Genomic DNA, 27,835 nt, shown 5'->3' with positions numbered 1-27,835 from the left:
GCACAGGCCATGAAAGTCGCTGGCAATTTTGCAAAGACGCTTATAAAGGAGAGATCTACTTTTTTCCACCTTGTGGTCAGAAGGCTGTCAGGGTCCATACCCATAGCCCGGTCTGAAGACCACTGAAGTCAACAGAAACAGCCCCAAAAATTCAGAGCAGGTGCTGTATTAATATATATGTGTGTCTAAATTCATAAAAAATTAAGACCAAACCTCAAGAAGAACTACTCTCCTGACGGCTGCGAGCCATGCCCAGAGCATCAGGACCCTCCTGCTTTCCCTCATTGCCACTCACTTCTATATATATGTAGTGCTTGCTGTTTTCTATCACGCTGACGTAGGCGTTGTGGATGGACTCCTCGTGGTATTTAATGCCGGCCGACCAGTCAGCAGCAGAACGGATCACCTGGAAAGCAAGAGATGAACACCTTCAGCTCTCTGCCATCCAGCACCGCAACCGAATTGTTTAAGAGGCAATGCTCTTCCCTGGCACCGTTCGCCTGTCCGGATTTCACCAAATAAGGTAATAAGTGCAACATTCACCATTTATACTGCATTTGTAATAAGGAGAAAGGATGCTCAAAAATAGTATTAATGCTTAATAATGTTTTGATTGAAAACCTAAGTGCCCTGTCCCGATGCTGCGTTACTCCCCTCTCCCACTTGAGCAGTTTTAGATGCGACAGAAGCAGCACAGAAGTTCTGGTCTTGCTTAAGGTCTTACGATAAATTGCTTTTAAAGCAACCTAAATTTCCAACTTTAGGGGTGCACATCCAAGCAGGGATCTCCCCTCTAGCAATATTTAAAGCTGGTCTCCAGCTGGGGCAAGGCGTTTTTCCCCACAAACAGGCGGTACGTAATTATACAGTCAGTCTGATAACGCAGGCCATGTCTTTGTCCTGAGCACTTGAGGTCATTTATTTCTTCTGCCAAATTCTTGCACAAGCCATCTGATTTGTGATGATATGACTTTTAAAATTCATAGCAGTCCAGCTGCCCACACTTATTTATCAATTTTTACTGGAAATGCACATTTCAAGTTGATACTGCGAGATCCCCGGGGCACGTTCTCCCCCTGCCTCCTGCCGTTCTTGTGCAAGAGCCAAACCCATATGAGAAACAACCTTTGTTCATGCTCTCACCAGGCTGAGCAATCCCCACGGCAGGCAGCTTCCCATCCCCGACAGCCAGAGATGCCGCGGCATCTCCCACTCCTGAGCTTTGAGTCAAGAAGCAGCCACGCTATGCCCTGAGTGACATCTTCCTAGATGGAAATGTAGTTTTTAATTAAGTGTCAGCAGTGTACGTGCTCAGGGGAAATAATTACTCGTGATTAGCCTCTGTCTTTAAACATCGTCAAGACAAAAACATTGAAACAATAGCCTTAAAACATCTCGATACAGCCGTTACACCAGCACTCAGGGCCAGTCACACACAGGACAAGATCCAAATGCTGAGGATCCGTGAAACGTGTGTGTCAGCACCTGCAAAATCCCGATCTCTTTCGGGGCTCAACATTTTTCCCTGGAAATCCCTCCCATGGATTTCTTTTAATTCTCCATGTCCAGCTTCTGCTTTGCTCCATGTTACTCTCCCTGTGCCCCCGACATCCCTCATACCCTGAGCTCTGCTGTCACATTGTCATCACCATCCACCCTCAAAGCAGGCTGCTGGCCGTGGCACGGCTGAGGACTTTTGAGGACTAATTAATTACCAGTAGTACACCAGTAGATAAGGATTTGGCCCTTTGGTCCAGATGCTGCATGCCTGAACCAAACCAACCCTCTTGTCTCCGGAGCATCTCTGGAGGTGGCACTGAGGAGCATTGCTGTTAAGTAGCACACAACTCCTGAGCCAATTCCTTCGCCTGGACAGAAGGAGCTTTCTCCCACAGGCCACTGGAAAACAGATCCTGCAACTCTCCTGTTTGGCTGCTCGCTTGGCCAGGAGGGAGCACGCTGCAGCCTCCCAAACAGAACGTCAGGATCACAGATGCTCGAGTGAGGGAGCCAGCCTGAACGCAAGGGCCATCGCAGCCTCTACTGCTCCCAAACAGCTGCCCTTTGCTTGCATAAACCTCCGCAAAGCCATGCTGCTCATGCCCACGCGGTTTTAATTGCCCGTTTGGTTTGCAAAGCCAACACTGCGTGCTCCCACATGCCCCAGGCTGGGCACTGCTGAAACCCCACTGAGCACCAGGGCAGACAGAGCTCCTGAGCAAAATTCCACTATTAATAAGGACAGGAAAAACAGCGTTTCTGGGTAGAAAGCAGGCTAATTCTTCCGTACACACAGCTCAGGCTGCAGCCTGGACAGGAGCTCACAGCCGGCGATGAGCAGCCACGCTGCCCCTTCCCCGCTTTCTGTCCTGCTGCGGTGAAAACCTGGGGCCACAAAGCACATCCCTGTGGGCTGGGGACCTCCAGCAAATGCAATCTGGAATTGCACTTCAGAAAGCTGCAGACTGTAGCGTCCTAGCATACAAAGTAGTGATATTTAATCCTTTTTTTTTTTTATGCTAATTAATTTTGTTCCAAAGAGCCGCTTCTCTTTTCAAGATAAGCTGCTAAGCCCTGCACTGAACGAAGTAACTTCCACACCCTTATTTACAGCAGCAATAACTGAAACTGCTGGGGACGAGGAGTAAGTGTCCTTTTCTGAATTGGGAGCTTGACAGCACCAAAGCCCCTCGCTTTGAAAGACAACTTTACTGCCAGAAGACAAGTTTATTCCAAACCAGGGATACCACCTGATGCAACAGAACCATCACTCAGGACCATCCCTTTCCAGCACCAGGGCTTCCCAGCGCATCATCCACCTGCCCTTCCCTGCCTTCCTCTTCACCCCTCCACACGTCGGCACCCCAGCTCCCTCCGCAGACCAGGCTGCCCGCTGTTACAGGACCATCACCCCTCTGCCCTCACCCCAGAACCGTGTGTCACAGCTCGTCCTAAAAAGCTGGCTCAGCATCACCCAAAAAGCTTACGCCAGGTACAACCTCGAATCCACGTGCGGAGGGAAGAAGAGGCGTCAGAAGATGCTGGCTGGGGCAGCAGAACAGATATGAGGTGTTCCAGCTTGGATCTCCTCAAAATAAAGTTATTTTTAACCTGGATGACTTCAGCAGCCAGCACCGATCACGGCGCAGCTCTGCAGCCACAGTGACAGGTGAGGAGGTGGCAGGACAAGGCCACCAACGTCGGTGGCTCTGTGGCCACCGCGGGCAGCGCGGCATGGACGCGGCACGCGCCCCGAGGAAACGAAGCTGCGGCTGTGGCACTCAAAGACAAATGCACACCTTGAAGTTTCCTACACAGGCCTTCCCGTATCACTGATGTTTCATCTCGCACTCCTGGACGTCTCTCCTTTCCTGTCAAGGTATTTGAAGTGAGCTGGTTCAAACCCAACCTATTTTCCTAGGGAAAAAAGGCCACGCGCTGCCCAGCACAGCCCCTACCTAGCAGAGCTGGTGTCTCCGTGCTCCTTCCTCTCCTCCCCAAGCCTCTCAACAGCAGGGCTGAGTGCTGTGCCGGCCTCGTCATCCCTTTAACACCTTTAACCGATACAACAGTAATAAATTTGATGTTTGCTGTGGGCTAGCGCATAAATCCTGAAAAATGCAAGCTCTCACGCAGACTTCAAAGAGCATTAGCCATTGCCAGACCATTAAATTTTCATTGCATTTACATCAGGAACTGGGTATTGCCTCACCACGTCACATCTCTTGCAGCGCTGTCTTTGGCTGATAACTGCAAACTCTGGAATGGAAATAGATGGAAAAAACCCGGCACTGCCTTTGGCAGACGGCTATTTGACTCTTGCAAAAAATCAATGTGCAATCACATTGCTATTGCGAGCAAAGCCCAAAGAGGATGAGAGACCATGTCTGACTAACCCGTGGAGCTGTCAGGCTCCTTTCCTCCTTCCCAGCCTGTACCTCCACATCGTTTCCCATGCACACTGCATTCATCCTCCCTGCCCAGGGGAAAGCCCCCGCCAGTGCTGCCCCTGCTACCCCCACCCTCCCAAAAACGCTCTCCTGCTCCTCTCCTCTGACAAAGGAGAGAAAAACCAGATGGTACAATGAGGTCAAAATCTGTTGCTGACAGGTCAGTGGCTCAGGCTTGCAGCAACGTTGCAGTCCCCACAGATCCTTTGTGTTTTCCCTTCCTCTGATCTGCCCACAATTAAAGACAGATTTGCAAACAAGCTCAGAAACAAGAAAACCGGCAGCCAGACTTTCTTCAATCACCCCACGGCCAGGGACAGTCACTGTATGCTGCATTTTACTCCAGGGCAGTAACTTCTGCCTATAAAGTCCCTACACAGCACCAAAATGGGGATAACATGGGTTTGGCTGGTGGCCAACCAAAGGATTCAGTATCAAGAACAACAACAATATTGCTCTAGTTTTTCTGGGCAAAAAACTTGGTGAAAGATTTTAGGGTATCTGCTTATTTCTGCACTGGACTGTACCACTGAAAGGAGACATGAGCATCTGCAGCCCTCTGGTCCGAAACTTATATATTGGACGGGCAAGAGGTTGATATTCCTGTGGCTGCAGGAAAGGAGGAGCCATGCAGGGACACCCCAATGCACGCCCCGGGAGCCCCAGAAAAAGGCAACCGGGAGGAGGTGGGGTTCAGATCCAGGCTGCAGGTGTCCTCCCCTCTCCCCATCTCCTGCAGCAGCCAAATCTGAAACCTTCATCAGGAGGAGAGCCCAAGCCGCTCACTGACCCGCAGAGGGGACTTCAGGGATGCTCAGGGCACTTGTGTCATCCGGGGATCGATGGAAACCAGGCCAGTGCGAGCATTATGGAGGAGACAGCTAAAATGACAGCGTGTGCATGCAAAACCATGCCTTGGAGCTCGAGGAGATCATCCATAGATCATAACCCATCCGCAAGCAGCCCGGGGCCAAGGGACCTGCACCCAGGCAGGGTGCACCAGCCTGGGCAGAGGAGCCACCCTCATTGCTTCCACCACGCTCAGGGCTGCAAACGCTCTTACCCTGCAGCCTTCTGTCGTACCGGGAAGGCTGCTACACGGCAGGGCAACATGTTTTCAGCCTAATATCACACACTTTTATTTATCTGGCTCTATGCACGGCTGGGCTACCCTGACAGGTCTCTAAAAGCTGCAATTTGACATAAATTAGAAATGAGCAAGGTAGTTTCAAATTAATAATTTACAAGACAAAGCTGCTCTCTTCGCTGTTTATGGCATCACTGAGAACAGCCCCTCATTTCCTGGAATGTATCAGTTATTTGCAATGTCCCGACAATGTCGTGACGAGGCTAGTTTTCAAACAGCTCACCCCTCACTCAGCACTGGTGTATGCGGCATTTAGCAGTCGCCGTCTGAGCTTCATCCTCCTCCCCCGCAGGCGGATGCCCTGAGCTAGAAGCTCTGCAGTAAAGTTGGACCTAGACTATGCTCAGTTTAGTTTCTCCTTTGGGAACTGCTTCCAGTTCTGTAATCAGCAGAGCTTAACTTTTTGCTACAGCAAACCCCATGATGTAGAAGTTGAGGCTTATCTTGCAGTTAGAGAGTGCTCGGGGGACACAAGCCCCCTCAATTCCATGAGAACAAGATCTCCCAAAAAGCTGATGTCATGGACACAGCCGGGGAGGCATTTACAGCCACAGGGAAGCATGATGATGCCTGAAGTGAGACTATTTCTCAACAAGCTGTGAGCATTGTTTTGGAGGCTGATGTAAACCCCCGAGATGCACGACACAAGATCCCCGTGCTGCCCACCCCTCACACCTCATGGGGAGGAGCAGACAATGCCCTGGCAACCCGCAAACCCAGAAAAATGCATCTTGTTACACTAAGCTTCCCCAAGCGTCGCTGTTATCTGGGTGGACCACTCCTTACGAAGAGCAAAGGCATGCATTTTTCCTGGTTTTGGTCTCATTGCTCTCATTTCATACATTTTTCATCCACAGAGACACACAATTGTTTTGCTGCTTCAGCATAACTATTTTGACTTTGTATTCTTTCACAAGTCCATGTTTCTGCTGGGTAACAGTAGTATTCAATATATGCACTCAATATAGCTAACCGGGTTTTAAATATAGGTATCTTGGCAATTATGCCTGCGAGGATGATTGTCACGAACGAGACTGTGGGCTGACTGTGCAGAACTGCAGAGGACCCACAGGGCTGAGTGGCTGCATAATAAAATGCAGATGAAGTTGAATGCAGAAAGCAACAGCCCTGAGACTCCATTTAACGCTGGGCTCTAGCTGACCACCACCCGTCTGAGCAAAGCGTCGGGGCCTGGTAGACTGCTCTAAGATCTGGGATAAATACCCACTGGGCAACCTCAACCCGTCAGGCCTTCCCAAGATATAAAAACCAAATGTTAGGTGTTAGAAGAAGAGCAGCAGAAAACAAAACAGAAAATTACACAGCTGTACAAAGTCATGGTGTTCCCACAATTTAAGTACTGCGTACAGCTTGGTCCTCGTACTTCAAAGGTGGAGGTATAAATTAATGCATCTCTACTGAAAGAGTTGCATTATTTTATTGTAATTGAGGATCTGACCACCTATGCTGTGAGTTAAATTAAATAAGAGTTTTTCATTTTATAATTTCAAACTCCGCAGAGGGTCTGTCAGGCATTGACACTTCCTGCTGGAAAGATGCAAAACAAACTCTCTCAGGTGTATGTGAGCAGAAGACCACCAACACCCACCTGGACTGTGGCATGAACAGCCTCGGGCACCTGATACTTCAACTCGTTAGCAGTTTCCTGAGATTTTGGCAACAGGAATGGGTAGGACAGAGACCGGTATTTGGGCTTCATAATCTGCCCAGGGGAAAAAAGAAAAAAAAAAATCCTTGAAGAGATTGCAACATAGCAGAATAACATTAAAAAAAATAAAATGCATGCCTACGGAGGGCACGTGGATGAGGCAGGGGCTGTATTTATTTCTGTGCCCCCAGCAGCGATGCCTGCACCCCACCTTGGTGAAGTTCCAGCGCTGGATGAAGTGTCGGGCGACATCACGTGCCGCTTTGCCGTGCACCACGGAGGAGATGTCGTGCCAGGGCATCCTCGGGGTGGTGTACCTGTCAATGAAGTCTACGGGACAGGAAAGCACATTTGGACCTCCTCAGACAAAGGACATGAATGTGGAGAAGCACGGCGTCCCCCTCCTCAAACTGAAGTTCGTGGGACACAGCACCAAGGGCTGTGCAGATGAATTATCATGCAGTCGCCCACAGTCCAAGTCCATGGACCTTAAGGGCATAATTGGCCCTAGAACCTCCCAAAGGGAGTTTTGCTGCTTCTTCTAGCAGCCAAACCAAATCAGCCTCATTACCTCTGGCTCAGAAATAGGAAAAAATGTGGTTTGAGACTGAGAAGATGCAGAACAGGGTTTGGGGGAAGGTAATGACTTCCAGGGTACAAAGGCACCTACCAGCAAAAGGTTTGTCAAGTTGAACCCAGTCTTTAAAGACGAAGTTGCAATAGTCTTTTCCATGCCAGAATCTGGTTTCCCCAAGCAGCTCGCCAACACCCGTCTTCAAGCTGCGGACGGATCCTTTATCTGTCACAGGCAAACAAGACAACAAAAACACACACTCCGAAGTCACGGCTGTCCATCGCACACCATGGAAAAGCATTGGTGGGACTTGCCCGTGCCAGCTGGCTGAAGCTGTTTTCTCCCTAGTCTTCCTGTTGCTTTCAAAGGATGCATACTAGCATTTTTTCTTCCCTATTTTAATATTTGTTATACAATCAAGACAGGTTATACATAGGAGTCTGCTACGGAAACAAAAAGCAGACGCTGAATTCTCTCTACATTGGACCAAAAAAATCACCCTTTAATCATTTGTCTTTCCACAGTCCTATGACACCTAAATATTACCTAAATTATCACCATGTGGCAATCCGCTCCCAGCTGCGACTGACCTTAGCAGATATATGTACAGGAACATCACATATATCGTGTACTTAATATATTTTACAATAGTAATGAACTTATTCCAACTTCTCTGCTAGAGGTTTTATGATTTTGCCTCTATAGCAGGGCGTATCTCCTCTAACAGAAGCTAGTCTTTATTAACTAGGATGAGATGATTAAAAAGCTCATGTTCCCTCATTAAGTATTGTGGGTTTTGTTTGCTTTATTTTGTTTTTCCAAACAACACTTATCTTTTGGTACAATTTTACATGTTGAACAAATGGACCCTGAATTCCAAATTGATGGTGATTTAAAATGGTCTAAAATATTGTAGACAGGGATATTCCCTCCTAACAGGACCCCTTTTCTAGAGCACGTATTTTGGTGCAGAGTGAACTTTTTCCTCACTGTTAAAACCAAAACCGTTGGCCTAGACCATGAACGTTTAATTAGCATTATTTCCTGACCCTGAGAGCAGCCTTCATCTACTGTACCAGTTACTAGGGCAGTAATTACACAGTACCATGCCACCAGCAGAAGCCTTCTCCTAACCTGACCACATCACCAAGTAACCATAAAAACCCCTTAGCACAAAAAACCCCCCTTTCAACAGTCAACAAAATACACATCGGCAGCAGTGCAACAAGACCAGTTTACACAAAGCAAGCCCTGCCAGCACTGCTGTAACCCCACCGAGCCGAGCTGAGCCAAGCCGTGCCAAAAATGCCATGCAGCAGGTATGCACCACAGCTGCCTTGGAAAGCATGAGCTTCTAGTGAGAGTCCAGGTGGAGCTGGGGAACCGCTGACCCTGCATGCTCGAAGGGGAATGGGTGGGACACGCCGGCCAGCCAAAACACACTGAGGGTTTCATGTACCGAGCTTCGATGACTGTACACCGACTCATGAATGAGCAGGAGGTGACCACAGGGGAGACCGCGCTTCATTTCCATGAAGCAAATGCATCTCTTCCTTGTTACCTGCCACTACTTTGTAACCAGTATTTTATAATTGGCAATTAATGCCTTAGAGGAAGACGTTAGGAAGATGTGGAAGAACTGCTCCTCACTCCGTACCAGCACTCAAAGGCATCTCGATGAGGTACCGTACTGAAACAGGCCCTTTCAACGTCGGTGCAGAGATCAGAACAGCTCAGTGCTTATAAGCACCCAACTGCTTTCTCAATCCAGTCAATGCTTTCATTGACTTCAATAAGGGGCAAAAGTCTTCATCCAAACGTAGGTTTGGCAACGGCCACTTTGCTGCTTCCTCTCTCTGTTTGCATTTGTCCTCCTGCATTAGGCTTATTTTAAAATATCCAATGCAGAAGTTCCCAATTCCAGTAATAAGCCCCTTTCTTTACAGGAAGGGAGCTGCTGAAATAATCATACACCAGAATCAGAGCTATTTTCTCAACTGTTCCCTGCTGTTGTTATTGCAAATTTGTTTGGGTTTTTTATTTTTGGGGGCAGGGGATGGGGGATGTTGTGGGTGTTGTTGGATTTTTTTTGTTTTGTTTGGGTTTTTTGAGGGGTTTTGGTTTTTTTTTTTAAATTATTATTTGTTTATGCTGCAGTTTTTGTAGCTTCTGGAGAAGGCTATTCTGCCAGGATATCCTCACAGGGGTGCTAGGGATGCTGGGAGAACAACAAGCAGCAAAGGCTGATCCTGGCACCCAACCTAACTCTCACCATCGTTACAACGCAAAAACATGGGCAGCTAAAGCCTGAAGGGGTCTGCACCTCTGCCTTCCTCCACTTACCCTCCCGAGGCTCAGCGAGCCCCTGTTTGGATTCACTGTGGTGATGGAACATTTTCAGATGGGGCTTTAAACTCTGGATTATATTCGGTTGACTTCTAGTGGGGTTACAGTAACCTGCAGAAAGTCAAGATGCTCTATTTATGGCAAAAACACACGTCCACTTCTGCTACGCTGGTGCCTGACCCTGTCTGAAGACACTTTGCATGACAGGAGCTCAAACGAGACATCAATTTGCAGAAACTACAAGTGACCAACAGGCAAAGGACCAAATTCAAGACCTGGATGGTTTTAAACCAAACAGATATATTGAAGCAGCAAAGCCATGGCTACGTCCTGAGCCAACTGGAACCAATGCAAACGATGCTCCAGCAAGGCTTCCTCCGGCCAGAGGCAGGAGTAAGATCTGCAGGGAATGATGGAAACTCAAATAAGTTCCCACCTTGAGCAACTTACAGCTTCAGGAGCTGAGGGCGTCAAGAACAGTTTTCAGGAAGGACTCCACGCTAGAACAAACATCAAGCTGATCCTTGTAATTTTAGCTTTGAAGCTGTTTTTAATGTGGGGAATTAAAGGCTGCATTCAAATATTCAGCTGTTGAATAGTCTCTCCTCTCTAGTAAGTGGGTAAATTGGGAATATTTCCATTTAAGTGAACTGATTTAAACCTAGGTAACACTAGCCTGTAAGAGGGGTTAATCACATTCAGAAACCATTTTGCTTGTTATAATACATACAAGTTAAAAATGAAAGATTTGATTCTCCCTTGCAGAACAAAAATTTTCCAGCAGTATAAACATTAGGTATCACGTACACTATATCACATCATCTGATGGCTCATGACAATTGCTAATTAACTAAATGCAAATCCACTTAAAACTTTTCTTGTACATTTTGCAGTGACACAAATTTACATATTGACTACGCACAGTCATTATTCTGATAGTTAAGAAATTAATCAACTCTCCTTCCTTACAAAGAACACGTTACCCTAGAAGTTACGTAAATCCACATGTACACTCACCCACCCACCTCCACACACGCTTTATATATGTTGTTTAGCTGAAAAACATTACTTACTTGATTCACTGTCTATGCTGCTGACGCTGTCAGCATGGTGCATGCCGTGTTTATGGAGATGCTTGTAAATACTGAACCTTGAAAACTTTTTGGGTTTTCCTACTCCTTTCATTTTTGATATGTCTGGGGCATCATCAGCGTTTCTCTGGAACAAGTGGCTTTCTGGGGACAGAGCTTGAGACTGCAGCGGGACGTGTTCAGACGACTCCGCTGCGGACTTAAAAGACACAGGACGTTGCTGCGGGTGATGTATGGACAGGTTCCCCTTTCATTACAGATTATCATGCATATCAATGCTCAGAAACAACCACGAGCCAAACTTTGCTCTGTGACAAAGACACTTCAGAGGGAACTACGAATGCTTTTCAGGGAGAGAGTCTGCACCGAGGAGGCACTCGACAGAAAAACTCATTAATGCTGGCAGTACATTCTTCAGTCCCATAAATTTACTCTGGATTATTACTCCCCTTGAAATCCTCATAAATTTAGACCTCTCTACATTTTTTTGAGAGATCTCTGGATGCATACAGACCCAAGTTAGCAGAAAGCTCAGCAAGCAAGGCACCTGCTGAGGGCCTGAGTATCCAGAAGTTCGGAGCACTCTGCGAGTGCCTACTGTGCATTTCTAGCTAAATTTTATTAAGAACCTCCAAATCGTGACTGCTGCTCCAAGCTCCAGGGAAAAACCGTCTGTCTATCTCCGTGCCCTAGCAAGGGCTGGTTAGGATCTAGCCCTAAAGAGTCATTCGATACTCAGATACTTCCACCTTCCCATCACTATTGCTCTTTAAACCTCCTAAACCCAACCCTATGCTTAAAAGTGGACACTGCTTGTTCATCCCCACTGCAAACCTAACGTGCAGGTGTTGAAGGTGGCCACCAGCCGGAGCAAGCTCACTTACTGCCAGGTTGGTCGTCGACACCGACTTCACTGCCACCATTCGTTTGACACTGCCCACGTCGGTCAGGCGATGCTCGTCATCATCCCACCTGCCGTAGGCCAAGTCGATGCCACCCACAAACGCCACGGACTGGTCAACGATGACGAGCTTCTCGTGGTGGGCCCAGAGGTACACGGAGGAGGACACGTGGTCTGGGTGTCTCATCACCTGGGGAGAGAACCAACACTCAAGCTCAGCGTCATTGCCCAATTTACATCCCTCCAGCCAGAGAGCTGCCCGGCTTTTTTTTTTTGGCTGCTCAGGATGATGGGAAAACACTGGAGTTTTTAGAAGATGCCTCCACACAGACCGCTGTAATTACTGAAGCTACGTGACTCCCCCCGGGCTGGGCTCAGCCTTACTGGCAGGCAGGCGCGTCCCCGCGAGGCGGGTATTCCCGAGCGGCGACGGTTACTGATGCTGGGATAGGTCACACTTACAACAACTGTGTTCATAAGAGGACCATAGACAAGGAAACTGTTTCAAGAAATCAAATCGTGCTTTCAGTAGAGCTGTAATAGCTGAGCTTTCAAACACAGAGCCTGCTCTAAAAGAAAACAACATATTGGTGATCTGACTCACTTCTTTGGTTGTTGCCACTACATAACTGAAACGAGAAGTTGGCTGGTTTTTTCCCCATTTAAAATCAGCAAGTTGTTTAACATTTGTTTATGATCTTCTTTTTGACATGTGTTTATGACAGAGTAGTTTCTATATCTAAGCATTCAGTATATAGTTTGATTTTTTTTATGTTAGAGGAGAGCCATTAGACCAGCTTCCTGGGGAAAAAACTAGAGCGCTTCACCTCGCTGCTCCCAAAATCTGTTACGCACATAGTATGTATCTTCCAGTTACACCTTCCAGTCTTGCTGCGAAGATGACGGTGAATGGATGCTTCCCTTGACAGCTGGTCAAGTGACAATAAATCTATTATTCTAGCAGTTTGTTAGTCACCCTCATGATAACATGTATCTCATTGCTCATTAAAATGTCTATGTCTCTAATTTCAAGAGGCTGGATCTAGCCTTATCTACTGGTTCGTGTGCCACAACTCATTTTCTGCTCGGTGGCAGAGCAGCAGTGAAACAGCACAGGACAGCGCAATGCTGTTCATTTACGATGGGAACGTAAACATCCAGTGCTGACTCTCATCATCTACGTATGAACAGAAATGCTGAAATGAGACAACATTCTCAAACTGTAATTTTCCATTTGCTGTAACCCCATTAACTTGTCACATGAAATATGTTTCTTGTGAATTAGATGAATAGTTGTTTTGGCACGTCTAAACTAAGCAATTTTGTGTTCAATTATAACCTAAAGAAATGAAGTTGCCAGATAGTGGTAATCACTGTATGGATATGTCTTCTCAGACTATTCCGGTGGGAAACACTGTTCTTCCAGCTCACACCCAAATACACCGAGGGTCAACATTAGCTATCGAGAGCAAATGAATGCAAATGTCCTTCATACGACTGCCCGATGCGCAATTACCTTAACGTTTGGATGGAGGTGCATGAGTGTCCGCTTGCTATATTCACTGTTGATCCCTAGGGCAAGCTCCACCTCTTTGTACAGCATAACAAAAATTCTCACTCCTTGTTGCTGTCAGAAATAAAGAGAAACACACGGTACGCAGGTATTTCAATGGATACAGTCCATTTCCGAAGCAAGGAAAAGCTAAGAGGCAGTAAGCATGTTGTGCCTGCAGACAGAAATGCAGGCTGAGGTTACTTGTTCTTGACTACGCTCTTCCAGATCCACCATGGTGACCGCACAGTGCGCAAGGACCCGCACTGCTCAGGAAAGCTCTTCAGCTTCCAGAGAGGGGCTCAGTACCTGGATTTATGTGTGAAGAACTGAGCTATGCCAAAGTCCATCAACAGGTCATTTTTACAGTAGCCCCTTTTAAACATCCTTTGAGGTAAAATTTTACAAACGTGGTTCACTCCACATATAATAGTGTTGCGCACATCCACTGAAGTTCAGTCTTCTGCTGTTTCGTGTTGCCCTAAGGTTTGCCTACAGTTACAAGCATCTGCAGGACAACGACACCAGTGTGGTCATACAGACACCCCTCCCCTAAAGGGGATGCAACCGACCCAATGCCAGCAAACAAGTTCTTTCTGCTGGTAGAGCTAAACAAACTCCTGGAATACAATGAGTAGTGCTCAAAGGATGGTGCTTTTCTTGAGCAGAATGGTACCCACAGGAAGGTTTCTAAGAACACTTGTTAAAGCACTTTCAAAACTGCCAAGTACTTCCCAAACCTCAGCAGATGCTGGCCACACACTGGGACTGCTGCTGTAAATCAGCACGGCTTCAAATCTTGCAGTGGAGCTTAAACTTGGGACCTAACTTCCCACAGCCTTTTAAGCTTCTATTTCCATAAAGCTGCTACTGATAGCTTGAGCAGTCTCCGAATTGTGGATGATATTCTGCACCCCACTGCGCCCAGAGAAGTCCAAGCCAGCGCTGTACATAAGGGGCAGCCTTACCCCCATACCTAGGCACCAGCTCACCGACCGCCCTGCCGAATCAGAGAAATGCCACAAGAGAGAGCAGGCAAGTGTTTCCAGGAACTAACCTTAAAACGCTCCTCACTCTTTCAAGGTATTTATAGCCATTGGAAAATCCACGCCAACATGACAAACAAAGCCAAATTCTTCCAGGGAGCATGCCCCGTGGCCACGTTTCATTTGCCAGAACATAAGACTACTTCCAAATCAACAACAGTCAGACACAAAAAAATCTATTTTTTTTTTCCCCCTAGGCATGCAGAGGGGTGAGGACTGTGACCACAACTGGTTTGGAAAGGGAGGGAGTCAAAGACTACTTCAGGACGTCCACCTGGACTCCTGCCCTTCTACCACACCAAGAGTTGAAGAGTCTTCCCCGGCCACGCTTCCCTTCCTGACTCATCGCTCACGTGGGGCAAGCTACCATTTCTAGCACTGGTGTTATCACAGGTTGGGTGAGCAACCCAAGTAGAGCCCATGTTCATAAACACCTCACACTCAGCTTCTCTCTCTGCCTCGCTTGGCTCCATGAAACACGTGCTCTATAGTCTGGATCCAGACATGTTATTGGAAAGCCGAGTACAACCAGCAACAAAATAAACTGTTTTTCTGAGATGAAAACGCTTAAAGAAAAGAGAAACAGAGCTAGTAGTTGCACTTGCTTGCTCATATCTCAAAGTGCTGAACAAGAAAGGAGAGCATGCAACAGCACAGAGCTTTGCACAGGAATCCTGACTGGCAGTGCCGGGAACGGCACCATGTCAACAGCAGGTCTGAGCTTTTCTGATCAGGAGGAACAGCAGAGAAGGAGAAATTAAAACACAGGGAAAAAAGCCTTAACAAGTTTATAAAAGCATTTGCTTACTGAACACGAGCATTTATTAACTCAGATAACATGGCAATGCTAGGAGTCCAAGTCTCCGAGTCACGTTTATCACCTCCTGGTAAACAAGTTGAACACCACGGCCCAGCTCTGGGGAGCGTGATGCTGCTTGTGTTTGCACGCTTTTTTCATGCTTTGCTGAAGCTCTTTCCCCACATCCCTTCTCCACAGCAATGCATAGGACCCTCATGACCAGAGTCTCCACCTGAGAAGGGACAGGCAGGGAGGGCACAGCTGATCTTCCTCCTCTTAGTGGCCACACGAGCCATGAGAATATAGAAAGGGGTGGGGAGGAACAAGGAAAACCAGGAGACAGACAGGTAGTAAGGGGCAGCTACCAAAAAAATAAAGCCTTTTTTAACTATGTAAGTCATCCTTGGAAATAAAAATAGTAATAAGAAAACACAAGAACCTTTCAGGCTTCGGCCTTTCTTGTGCTCCACTAAAATTCATCATTACCAATGGTAGCAGCTGCGAAAGAGCTCTGGCAAGAAGAGCTTTGCGCAGCCTGGCCCAGGCAGGATGAAGGCAAGAGGGGCTCCACCAGGGATAACGGGGCTGGGGGACACTAGAATGATGTTTAAAGTCAACAGGCACTTCTTCACTACAGCAAGGCATGATGGGTGAACAGCGAGAACATCAGTTCTTTGGTGTTTAGTTGTAGCAAGGACCTATGCAATATATCGAGTATGGAAAACCCAATGAGAAGGCTGTCGTGAGATAGCACGAACCTCTGGATGATACCAAGTGACTTTTTGCTAATGACATCCTGATTTTCTTGGAAGACTGATGGTATCTTTCACAGCCTCAGCTCTGAAAGCTGCACAGACACACAATACATAGTAATGACAGACAAGATCTGCACAAGACAGTAACATACAAACCACCTACCAAGAGCCACCACGAAGTGCTTAGTCCTCCCCATACCTCTAAATTACATACGCCACAAGGAAAGCATCCGACAGCAACAGCTCTTCAACCCCACCAGGAGCTGGGGCAGTCACAACGCAAGGCTGACGCAACCCAAACCTGAGGACTCAAAGGGGCAATCAGAGGGTCTACCCTTCTGCCTCTGAGCTCTTCCAAACCCGAACGGGGGGAGCAAATCAAGACACGTAGTTTTCCGAGCCCATCTGAAGTGAGGCTTGGCCAGCTTTAACTCTCATCCCTATCAAAATAAACGGTGCAAACGCCCCAGTCCCAGTATGACCCTGTAACTGGCTGGGCACTCGGGGTTTTCTGCAGAGCGATGGCTGAAGCTGGAGCTCACTTACGGCTTTCCGCTTGAGAATGCAGTCCAGCCGCCAGCGATTTCCTTCCACAACAGGTCGTTTCATGAAGATTTCTGGGCTCAGCCTAAGAAAATAAAGGGAGGGGAAAACACAGCATATGTAGTCTGCAAACAAAGCATTGGCCTAAACAATCAACTTGGTAAGCAAAGAAATAAAAAAGTTTATATAAAGTGGATGTGAAGGCTCATGTCCCAAAGTGATGCATTCTCCGACGTCATGCTCTTTGTTTTTTAATAACTGAGCATTCCAGAGGACAGGGGACACGTCCAGCACATTCATCTTACTATTCAACAACCCATGAGACCAAGTTTAAGAGCGATGTATAAATGCAGCAACTTGGACTCTATCTATGAAAAAGATGCACAAAAGAAAACCCCAAAGTAGATTTTAAAGAAATGTGTAGACATAAAAAATAAATAAGAGTGGGATTTCAGTTCTCCTGGTACTTAGGCTATCTGAGTAGCATAGATTTGTGCTGAATTTTCCTTGCTGCCTAAAGACAAAGCAATATGATTTCTCAACAAGAGATGTTATTGATTCATAGGTTTAAGGATTACAAGGAATAATTAAGCAATCTCATCTAACTGCTGCAAAGCAAGGTGACAGAATTTCATTCCTTCACTTTTGTACCGGGCATGGGAACTTGTCCTTGGTTAAAGCATAAAAACATGCTTCTGACTACAGCATTTTTATCTTAACTCCAAGTTACAGGTAAGTTTTGCAGTTCCAAGATACTTTAACAATTGTCCGACTAAAACGTTAAGTAAGAGACAACGGGTCTGAAATGTCATGCTCTTGCCTTGCTACCTGATGTTGCTCGTGGGGATCCAGGAGCATCGGGTTTATCTGTGGTCATGTTGGGAAACAGGTTTACCCCAGTAAATGTTAACACCATATTTAGTTTCCTCACAATTGCCACCTAAGAATTAATCCTTCTGATTCCTACGGGCAGTGGATTAGTGGCAAGAAGTTCATTTTACAGGTGGAGAAAGAGAAGCACAGAGACGTGCCCAAGGTTAAAGAGGACCTCTGAGCCGTGGCTTGGGAGCCTGCCCTACCATCCTGTCCCCAAGGTCCAGGCTGGCTCAGCCAGATTAAGCTCCACAAAGGCAAGACACTGGCAGCCGCAGCCGGCATGCGGCCAAGCAACTCTGCCCCGAGCCGGTGAGAGCACCCTTCTTCTGCCTCAAACAGGAGCCAGAGGCTGCACAAACACACTGAATTACTAGTTAAGAAGGGGGCAGAGCCAGGTCCTTCGGCAGCCACACAGCTCGGGGAAGGGATGACAAAACTCCCCCTCCATGTCTGGCCCATTTAAGAGCAGAGCCAAATTACACATCCCCCCCACCAAGATGCTCTCATCGCTGGCACGAGCCTTCCCAAAACAGTGAGGAGGTGCTGGAAGGAGGGTCCCGTGCAGGACTGCATGGGAAGGGCACCATCAGAGGTGTTTGGGTGTCCATGTTCCCTTACACACCGAAAAATATTCTAGCCCCTTGGGTTTGCAGCGATTTACACTCCCGATGAGCACCTCGAGCCATAACATTTGCAATTCAAGTGGTGCCTTCATGCAGTTGCAGGCCTTTCTTGGAAGGAGACAACCAAGCTGTTGATTTCAAGCATGCGCTTTTGCTGCCAACCCTCCTGAAAAGGCCTTTGAATACAACACAAGGAGATGTTTGGGTGTGCTGCCAAACCATCTGGCCGCACGGCTAGCTGCCATACTGTAGGGCCTCCAAACAGTGCCACATTGTCGGGAACGTCCCAAGAGAGACGGCTGGTCAACATCCAAATATGTAAGTACGAACCACCAATCTGTGATGAAAATTTCTTCCTTAGCAGCTTCCATGGCATTTGCGACATCTTCGAAGTACCACTTAGCATTTACATACCTGTAAAAGCAAACACAGCACATAGATCTAGGTTTCCTCCCCTTCATTAAACAAAGCCCACAGCTGAAGACCGACAGGGTTCTGTGTTAACGCCACTTACATTCTCTTCTCAAAAGCAAACACAAACCTAATTTCAAGAATTAGGACAACACACAGGGAGAACTTCATGCTGCTATTAGTAGCTTAATGAAACAGCACAATAAGAGATTATTAAGTGCCACTTGGTACTTCTGCCAACCGCACACAATATTCTCGTGTTTTGCTTGGTGTGCGAGCTAGGTTTGGCTCTCAGGAAAAGATGGCAGAGCGGTGTTTGCTTTGATTTACAGGAACTATTTGGGCAGCAGTTGCTGCAAGGCAAAGGCTGCAGTGAGAGCACTGCAAGGGTTTGCTTCCAGCTAAAATCGATTTTTTGAGGTGCTTCTGGGAATGGCTCAGTGCAATCAGGTTACAGTATGGACAGGAGGATTTCTTGTGGGACTGCTGGCTGCATAAAGCCCAGTCACCCTTAGACCATACCCAAATTTGCATTTGCTGATTGTCTTTCATTGCAAAGCCAATCTGCAAGGCCTGAATCTGATGCTGCTCTTCAATCAGATGAGTGACATTTGCATTTGAACACATCCATGGTGCCTAGAAGGGCAATGCTGCCTTACAGAGCGAGAATCAGCCTTGCAAATGTGGTGAGCAGGACATATCTTGCATTTCAGAGCAGAAGGACGTGACCAGGCCGTGGGTCACAGGAGAGCACGGGCAGGACAGGCTGCAGCACAGCTGCTTCGGGAGGGAGCTACGGAGAAGGGAGCAGCCGAAGACGCAAACGTTTTCAATAGCACCTGCATTACCTGGGCTTACAACCCAAAACCCAAAGACCTAAACCCTTCGGAAACAGCGTTTCCAGAATCAAAAACTGGGATAAAATTGAAGGCGGGAATATCTTAATGAAAGAGCAGTTCTGGTTTTAACTCATAAGCATCCTGCCAATTACATGTGCATCAAAATACCATTTTTATCATTACAATAATAAATACCCAACGTGTTCAAATTCAAACGAAACTTGATGTTTCAAAATGACATGAGCTGCGATGCAAAGCCATAACAGGATCAAAGCACTCCTGTCACCAGTACTGCTATTCTGCTCCCAGTGAAGAAAGCCTCATTTTTCCCAACTTCTCTAATTATCATCAGTCCCTACAGCTACCGAACGCCACCAGCTCTATCCACGAGACCCGGGCTAACGCAGGCAGGCGTGTGCCATCGCTGCTGCAGGTAACAGTGCCCAACGCACGTCACCCGGTCGCAGCCTCGCCGCGGTCCTCACCACTTGGCCAGCGTGTTCTCCTGCACGGCTGCGTAAGAGCCGAAGCGGTGCTCTGTGAGGAAGTCCTTGCCGTGTTTCCGAATGAACTCGTCTATGCCCTGCCTCCACCACTGGGCATGTCTGTAGCTGTTACACTTCAAAATCAGCGACCTGTAAAACAGACAACGCGTGGGGCAGGATGCTGAAGCCACGTACGTTTAATTGGGCTGCTCCACGCTGTCTACTCACATTGATAAATGCACCTCTATCAGTTATCTCCTATTTAAGCAAAAAGTAAGGACTTCGCTTTGTTGTTTTGTTTGCAAACGAATACATGAGCACTGAGCTGCTCTGAGCGACTACCACAGTATTGCACTGCCAAGCATAATAAAAATACCCCAGATTTAAATTAATAGCATCAGCTTAACTTGGAGGAGAGTTGGACCTAGCTAATGCTGTATTTTTTAAAAGATTAATTTATACTGTATGCTATCCTAAAAATATTAAATACCTCTTTATCCCAATTAGCGTGTCTTTTGCGTAATACTCTGGCTGGGATGTGGAACGTGCCCCTGCTTGCAGCATAGAGGAAGAGAGCACCTAGACAATTACTGTAAGCAACTGCTGCAAAAACAGACCGTGCAACTCAACATGCACCGTGCCCTCGGGCCTGAGCAATAACCACAAGGATGGACGAGTGGTGGCTGAGGCTCCAAATGCCTCATTAAGACATCGGAAACGATCAGCATTACACAGGCCAAATCCCCAGCAGGTATAAACACAGCAGCAGCTGCCCAGGCGCGGAGCCCTGCGGGAAGCTGAGCTGCACCACGGCAGCCCAGCACACCTTGTTAACCCCTCCTGGAAAGGAGCATCGATTCTTCCTTTAAAAAAAAAGCAAAAGCAAAGGAAAAAAAAGGGGTTTAAATAAAGACTGTATTTCTTACCTAGAGAGATTGTCGATCTGCAACCCGTATTTAGTTTCTGTTTCTTTCTGGCCTATCTTAATGTTGAATTCCTTATCTACCAGCAGGACAAAGGCAATGGCCCCCGAGTCTGGCTTCATGTACAGCAGGAAGGAGTCCTTCACCACCAGCCACCTGTACGGGCACAGCAACCAGGTAACTTGAATTTCACCCATGCCGGTCTTCAACACATGAGCCATAAAAGACTAATAAAGTGAAAAGGCGTTTCCTTCAAAACAAGTGCAAATCATTTACCAGGGAAAGGAAAGCGTTCAACGAAAAGGTAAAATTTATTTTCAGGGGCTAGACCAGGGTATGGTTTTTTTTGAGCAGAAAAGTGCCTACTTTATGGGTAATGAGTTTGAATTCAATACAAGACTTTTAGAGTTATTTGCATGATTCCTTTCTCAGAAGCCTTTGAAAATATAGGTTCTCGTGTCTAACGAAATCAGTGAGAACCTCCCTGCCCGCAAACCTCCCAGCCTGGTGCCCCAGCACCGGGCAAGGTGCAACAAGGATCCCTCCATCCCAGATTTTTATTCAGCTTTTATGTTACACCTAGAGGCAATATGGGAACTACTTGACATTTCTAACATTAATTATGATGCTAGGATCACTTCCACTCCTATCAAAATCTATGAACGAGGCATTTTGAAAAGCTTTTATTGCCAAGCAACAGGCACCCTGTTAGAAACACATGATGAGAGATGACCGGCAGGTTTTACATAAATACCATAGCCTGAAGGCAACTCTGGGAAAAAACACATTTTTTCCTGTGAATGGCATTTCTAATTTTTTCTCCCCCTGCGGCGTAGCTGGGGTAACCGGCCCCCTCTGTCCCACACAGGTCTCCACCACCAGACCTTCGCCTCATTCTTCTGCACGCTCAGAAACACACAAAGCAACAGAAAATACCGCAAAAATCCGTTCATTCTTGTATCTTTAGTAACAGCCCCAGCTCCTCATCTCCTTCCAGATACCATAATTTTTCTTTTCTTTCAGGGCCCTGAAAGAATTATCCCAGCATCACCTCTCATTTTGTGCCAAAATACCTCCCCCCATCATTTGGCCCATAATTTCACTCCCAAACATACCCACAAAGTACATTTTCAAGCGTGCCCCATGCCCGAGAAGTCCTGCCCAGTCCACGGCATCACCCCACCGTTCTTCTCTGCATCCCTTTCCACAACCCCCGTGGCCGTAACACACCCAACCTAATCAGTGAAATGAATTTGGGGTATAAAACCCCAATGCCTATGGCAAAGCTGTTGTGGGAAAACGATGGCCACGGTCTGCCCCATGCTCAGGGGGAGCTCTGCCCCCAGCTTGACATGTCCTAAAATCCTTCACTTGAATAACCCTCTCTGGGAAATATTACTGTTATTTGCTTATTTACTGACGCACGCGCTGTCAGTCCCGGCCGGCCGAGGCGGGGATTCGGTGCCCTCTGGTGTTACTCTGCACATAATCCCACTCAAACGCTTCTCCCATCCCCTTTTTAGGCTCTAAAGGAAAATTGAGATCCATCGGAGCTGTATGTGCTACTGTCTCCACTAAAGCTTGAGCTCTGCATAACATAGGGAAGAGTTAACTGAGGGGTAGCGAGAGAAAAAAGCATTTTTTTTCCATAAAAGAGAAGAAAGAATTGGAAACAATTTAATGATTTGACCTGAAAGGTCACATCTTCATCTCCTTGTGCACTCATTATAGAGATCTTCTGTAAAAATCGCATTAAGAAATGTTGGAAAGACAATGAAGAAATAGGACCTTTTCTTCACAAGAACGCAAAAAGATTTTGTTGGAAAACAGAACTTTTTAACATGAACTAACGACAGCCCATTGGCGATGCTGAAATCCAAAGGCGGATAATGTTTGGGGAAGCTCTCACAGACGAAGGCAGGTATGTGCTATTTGGATTTTCAAAAGGAAAGACTTGCCCAGGAAGGGCAAGCTCCAGGAAAAATACCGCTTGCATTTTTTGGATGCTAGCTGGTAACACACATACGCCTCCACAGCAGACGTCTCCCTGCGCTGCAGCCCCAGGAACAGCGAGATCTAACACAGCAGGTAAAGCGATGAGGACAGTAAGTTAGGTCTGTCTGCAGCAGGAAGAGACATGGGAACAGGGTGGCCCGTGAAAACTCCCATGAAAACACCGGCATTTAAGCACGTGCAGTAATAAGGAAGAGGACACATATTTAATTCCAAGGTTAATTGCACCAAACAGAGCTCCCTACTGCTGCAGGTCACATCTGATTTAATCCAGCTCCAAAGCAGCCCAGAAAATGTTTCAATTAATTGATTTTCTTTTTGTAAATTGAGGAAGAGAAGCTCAGAAAACCGGGCTGAAATCTGCCCGGGGCGGTCTCACCAGCCGCGTCCCCTCCCGAAGGCACGGAGCCCCCGGGCGCTCCCGCAGCAGGGAAAGCCGGGCACAGACCAGGGGATCATTGCCATTTCTGCCAGCTCGGGGCTGTAGGAAATCCCAATTTTCCTCTGGAGCAACACATCCCTTCTGCTATGAACTCCAATGCAAAAGAAAAAACTCACCACCCTCCATGCAGGAGGGCGAGAGGGGAATAACCTGCAGACCCTTTTGGCCTGAAAATCTGTGGCTTTTGTAAAAAAGCAAGAATCTCCCTCACAGATGTTTTAGGAGGAAAAAACAAATGAGGATTTTTGTACGTGTGCCCGAGGAGCACACAGCATCGCCGCCTTCGCCCGCCCCGGCAGTACCTTTTGGACCATCGGTAGCACATCCTTCCCTGGCCGCAGCAGTTCAGGCCAGGTATGCGGTGGCCCCCGGAGCGCTTCATGATCAACCCTTCTCTGCAAGGACAGGAACACGGTCAGGACGGGCGGCTCGGCTCTCCTGGAGGTGCAGGGCAGCTCTCGGGTGGAGGATGCTTGCTGAACCCCCCAGCCCGTGTGCCCAGGGATGGCTCCTGCCCCCTCCAGCCATGCCCGAGCAGCCTCTGCGCAGCTGGCCTGAAGGCTGGAAGAAGGGCAAAAATATACCCCCCCCCCCCGAAGAAAATCATGCAGGTTTAGGAAATGCAGGGCCCTGTTTTATAGCACAAGCAGGAGGACAAGCGGGTCAACAGGTTGTGGGGAGGGAAGGGGAGAAACCTCATGAGCCAGCCGATGGGCTGCAGCCCACATCTCACAGAGAAGACCACTCCCAAGACCATTTCCCAAAGTTGTAGCATTTCTGTCTGAACATTAATACATTCTTATACCCAGATGGCAAAATACTCTCCAGTCAGTTATTGGCGAGAAAGGAAAGCCATCAGTTTGAACAGTATTTATTTATGAAGCCATGCTCTTGGTGAACCACAACTCACAAAGACACAGCTCACAACTCACATGCCCTTCGGTCCCAGGTCGTGGATGAATGACAGCTGGCTTACTCCAATGAACTCCATCTGGGGAAAGAAAAACAGATTCCCCCATCTTTCATACTCTGAAATCCACAAAATACTTTGCTTCATTGAAGTGACTTGTCATAAAGACAAAACCTACAGAAGATCCTGAGCAGAAGTTACCCACCACCGCTTAAGCTTCTTCAAGAAGACCAAGGAAAGTAGTTTGGTTGGGTTTTTTGTTTGCTTGCTTGTTTATTTTGAAGTGTGCTTTGAAGAACACATTTCAGGCAACCAGGACAATCAAGATCAAATGTATCATAGGGACCCACCAGTATCCTCCCTCCTGGATCACTGGCTGAAACGAGGACTCAAGTTTGACACTGTTCGGGGGTCTGCGTGAACTCGGCTGGCTGCCTGAATCCCCTCCTTCCTCCAGTGACCCTCCTAGAAAGGCTGGAAAGGGAATGAGCACACATACCCAGGGCTGGGAGCAACCCAATCCCTTTGAGTCCCCTACCTTATGGACATACACCACGTGGGGGTTCAGCCCCTCAACCCACGAGCATCCTCCCAGACCATCGCAGCAGGTCGCTGCACACAGCGGCCCCAGGAGCCAAAAGCCCAGAGGAATGCTACAGTGGGGCAGGAGGAGAGCGAGTTCAAGCACACTCTCCATGACTTCTGCCGGTCTGCACAGAGCTCCACGGCAGGCACAGCCTGGGAAACCCAGGTGCCATACTATCGTGTTTACCAGCAAATCTCAAATTCAAGCAACCTGCCGTCTCGCGGCTCCTCCAGCTTCAGCCAAGATTGCAGAGGAACGTAACGAGAAGCAAAGCCGGTGAGAAAGCACAGCATGATGACGTTCACCTCTAAAAATAGGACACCAGGCAATTTCAACCGAGCAGGCTTTTCTTGGCACAGCAGGACATTCCTGACAGTCTGCTGGTTATTAGCCCCGGGCCCCGTTAGCAGGGAGAAACACCCACCCCGGGCGTCCCGTGCAGGACAGGGCTTGGGCAGGAGCAGCCCTGCGACGGAGCTGCCTTGCATGGCGGAGCCTTGTCTGCACCCAGGCACTTTTAATTTATTAACGCATACAATTGTCCAAGTGCAGAAAGGTGCTCAGGGCAGGAGCTGCTCTCCCCTTCGGTCAGGCAGCAAGCCGGAGGGAACCCTCTAGCCACATGTTTTGGCAATGAAGCCTGCTGGGACCAAAGCCCAGGACTCAACCCATGCTCCCGACCGCAGCTGGGACATGAGACGGCCTCGGGGCCAGCTTCGGGCCATGCCCACCCATGCCCCACAGCAGCTCAGGTGCCAGTACCCAAGGAAGGGCTCTCCTCCAAGGTGGCCACCGTCACCTGCTCTTTGGCAAACCAACCTCAGGGCCCTCATTGGCAAAATCCGATTTTGCACAGGAATTACATGGGTGGACCCATAAGTCTCAGAGATATTTTCAAACACTAAGTATAACAACGAATATCAGTAAATTTGGGGCAAAGTCTGCCCTGCAGTCATGGTGAGGCTGGCTCAGGCTCCCTTCTCAACACCATCACTTTTGCCCCACAGAAGCAGCAGTAGGACAGAAGATCCTTCCTCCTCCTCACGCTCTGCCGCTCCTTCCCAAACTTCCCACATCAATAAGGTCACAGAGAAGAACAAAGGACCTGTTGTTCTCCTCCAAGTAGCTCAAGGATACAAAGTAACCTCTATTCAGTAGAGGCAACTTTAATGGCCTCATTTTTGGGTGATTTCAGCCTGTTTTCATAAAGTGGCTAGAACCAGTTATTCTGTGCTTTTACTACCAATCTTGCTATCACCGCTTTCACTACACATTCTGGAAAAGCTCCAGGTATGAACAAACGTTTCAGCTGTTTCTGCAGTGACACTCGGAGCGGGATGGGGAGCATCTGAAAACCCAGCGTATCCTACAAGTTCTTATCAGAGGTCCCAAGCGAAGTCTCGGGCCAGCTCTTTGCCCTGGATCCCATTTTCATTTCTTCAGAAAATGGCTGGCATTCCCCACCAGACGCATCAGAAACCCAGACATCTCTCTGACAGTGGGCACACAAAAAAAACTGCACATGAATGTCAAAACCCTTTGAAAACGTTGGCTGCAACCAGAAAGCTGGCAGCAATATGAGCAGCACTGCATGCAGAGAAATAATTGTCCTCAAAGAAGCAAAAAGAAAAACCAGGAGGAAAAACTACTTGCAGAAACAGGACTACTACTACGTAAGAAATGAGAGAAAGATTGTCTGGCAGCACAGCAACCTGCTCTTCAACCAAGGAGTCTTTGAAATGGCCACGACAGTGACAGGAGCCCATCCAACACGTTCATCAAGCAGCACCAATTAGGAACGTTGGTTTGTAAAAAAACCCATAAATAAATTCCACTGGTTAGAAGGAAAATTCCTCAGTGCAGTGGAAAATATCTGATCGAATGATTTATTATTATTATTATTGCTGCGTTAGCTATTTTTACTGTGACAGTGCCTTTCATCCGAGGTGCTCGTCATTCACAGAAGAACCGAGAGGGGAAGGCAGAGCAGCGAGGCGCTTTCATCTCCTTCACATCGGAATTCCGGTGCTGCCCAGCTGCCTCCCTGGGGAGCCGGCATCCCACTCTGGTTTCAGAGCGATCCGCAGCAGAATATTTTAAGTATGAGATACAGGCCTAGAGAATGCAGTTTCAATGACATTGTTGTAGCAATAAAAAGAAAAAAAACCAAACGCCAAACCAGACGGGAGTGATCAGCTGCAGAAAGACAAGCTATGAAAGGTGGAGAACCAGCTGCAAGGTGCACGGGCCACGGTTTCAAACCGTCCTGTTCTGCCAGCAATGTCGAGCATGCATGATTTATGTAAGCAAAAATTTCAGAGAGCATCTGCATTTCAGGAAGAATTCAGCGGCTCCACACTGTGTTTTCATTTCGACCCTCGTTTTTAATTTAGTGGGTTAAAAAAACAAAGAGTTGATTAGCAGCAGTGGCTAGCAATAAAATGAAATTACACCACTGTTCAGAATAATATTTTTGAGCAAGATGCCAGCTATTTCTTACACATAAAATTGGCTTATACTAAACCCAAATTAAAAAAAAAATTAAACGTACTAAAGTTCAAGTGCAATAACTAAAAATACTAAAGGGTTGGGTGGGGACCTTTGCAACAGTCTGCAGATCGAAGTGCCATATCAGAGGCAAACCAGCAGCCATTCTCACATATCTGAGTTGTTCTTACGTTGTACTGCTTTCACTAAAGACAAGGTTTTTCCACTCAATTACTAAAGCTCATGCAAAGTGTTACAGACACACACTTTTGTTCAACCAAATCTTATTTTTTTTTTGCTTAGGCATCTTTCAACTATTGCAGCTCATACAAAAAAATTATGCAAAGGTCCAATTAATAAAATTTTTATATGGAATACAACCAAGCCCACAGGTCCCATTTCCCAATGTTTTTGGGCTATATTCCCCCAATTTCCATTTCCCAGAAAAAAGTCTGGGCAATTAACACACTGAGATTCCCACAACATTCACTTTAACGGTAATTGTCTTGAAGCACTTCAGCCCAGGCGTGTTATAAAAAGGTTTTGGAAGGGACTGGAAGACATGAGATTTAATCGTAAGTCACATAGCCAAAAGGAAAAAAAAAAATAATGAAAGGCTATGAAATCTGGGTCCAATCACAAAATACAATGCCTCTACCAACCTATTTATGAACTCTACACAAAATACTCTGTTACAATGAATGCTGAGAAATTAAGGGAAATGTGAGAAGGCTGTAAATTTTATCAGTCAGAGCTACCCAGTCAAAGCGAGGGACGCTTGGCACATCTCTAAATGATGATGCTTCAGTAGGTTCTATTTCCACAGCCTGCAGGAGTGTCACCTAGAAAGGCGAGAGCGTGTACAAC

General features: G+C 47.3%; 1 protein-coding gene across 4 annotated transcripts in view; it reads right to left on the bottom strand.

Moving 5' to 3' along the window:
• Positions 1-27,835, bottom strand: part of PLD1 (phospholipase D1) — a 77,193-nt gene that overhangs the window by 14,810 nt on the left and 34,548 nt on the right. For 3 of the 4 annotated variants that reach the window (XM_075157394.1, XM_075157395.1, XM_075157396.1), the window contains 14 exons: positions 23,918-23,976; positions 23,288-23,380; positions 20,534-20,686; positions 19,608-19,757; positions 18,203-18,286; positions 16,377-16,458; positions 13,195-13,305; positions 11,662-11,868; positions 10,760-10,976; positions 9,684-9,797; positions 7,437-7,565; positions 6,978-7,096; positions 6,707-6,820; positions 296-406 (listed from right to left, as the gene is read on the bottom strand). In XM_075157394.1, coding sequence (XP_075013495.1) covers positions 296-406; positions 6,707-6,820; positions 6,978-7,096; positions 7,437-7,565; positions 9,684-9,797; positions 10,760-10,976; positions 11,662-11,868; positions 13,195-13,305; positions 16,377-16,458; positions 18,203-18,286; positions 19,608-19,757; positions 20,534-20,686; positions 23,288-23,380; positions 23,918-23,976 — 1,743 coding nt within the window. The remainder of the gene's footprint in view (positions 1-295; positions 407-6,706; positions 6,821-6,977; positions 7,097-7,436; positions 7,566-9,683; positions 9,798-10,759; positions 10,977-11,661; positions 11,869-13,194; positions 13,306-16,376; positions 16,459-18,202; positions 18,287-19,607; positions 19,758-20,533; positions 20,687-23,287; positions 23,381-23,917; positions 23,977-27,835) is intronic. The other variant, XM_075157397.1, reaches the window with a different exon arrangement.

This window comes from Calonectris borealis, chromosome 9 (genome assembly GCF_964195595.1).
Source record: "Calonectris borealis chromosome 9, bCalBor7.hap1.2, whole genome shotgun sequence".
In the NCBI taxonomy this organism is placed as follows: domain Eukaryota; kingdom Metazoa; phylum Chordata; class Aves; order Procellariiformes; family Procellariidae; genus Calonectris; species Calonectris borealis.
The sequence above is the reverse complement of the archived record's forward strand: the minus strand, read 5'-3'. Positions and strand labels throughout refer to the sequence as shown.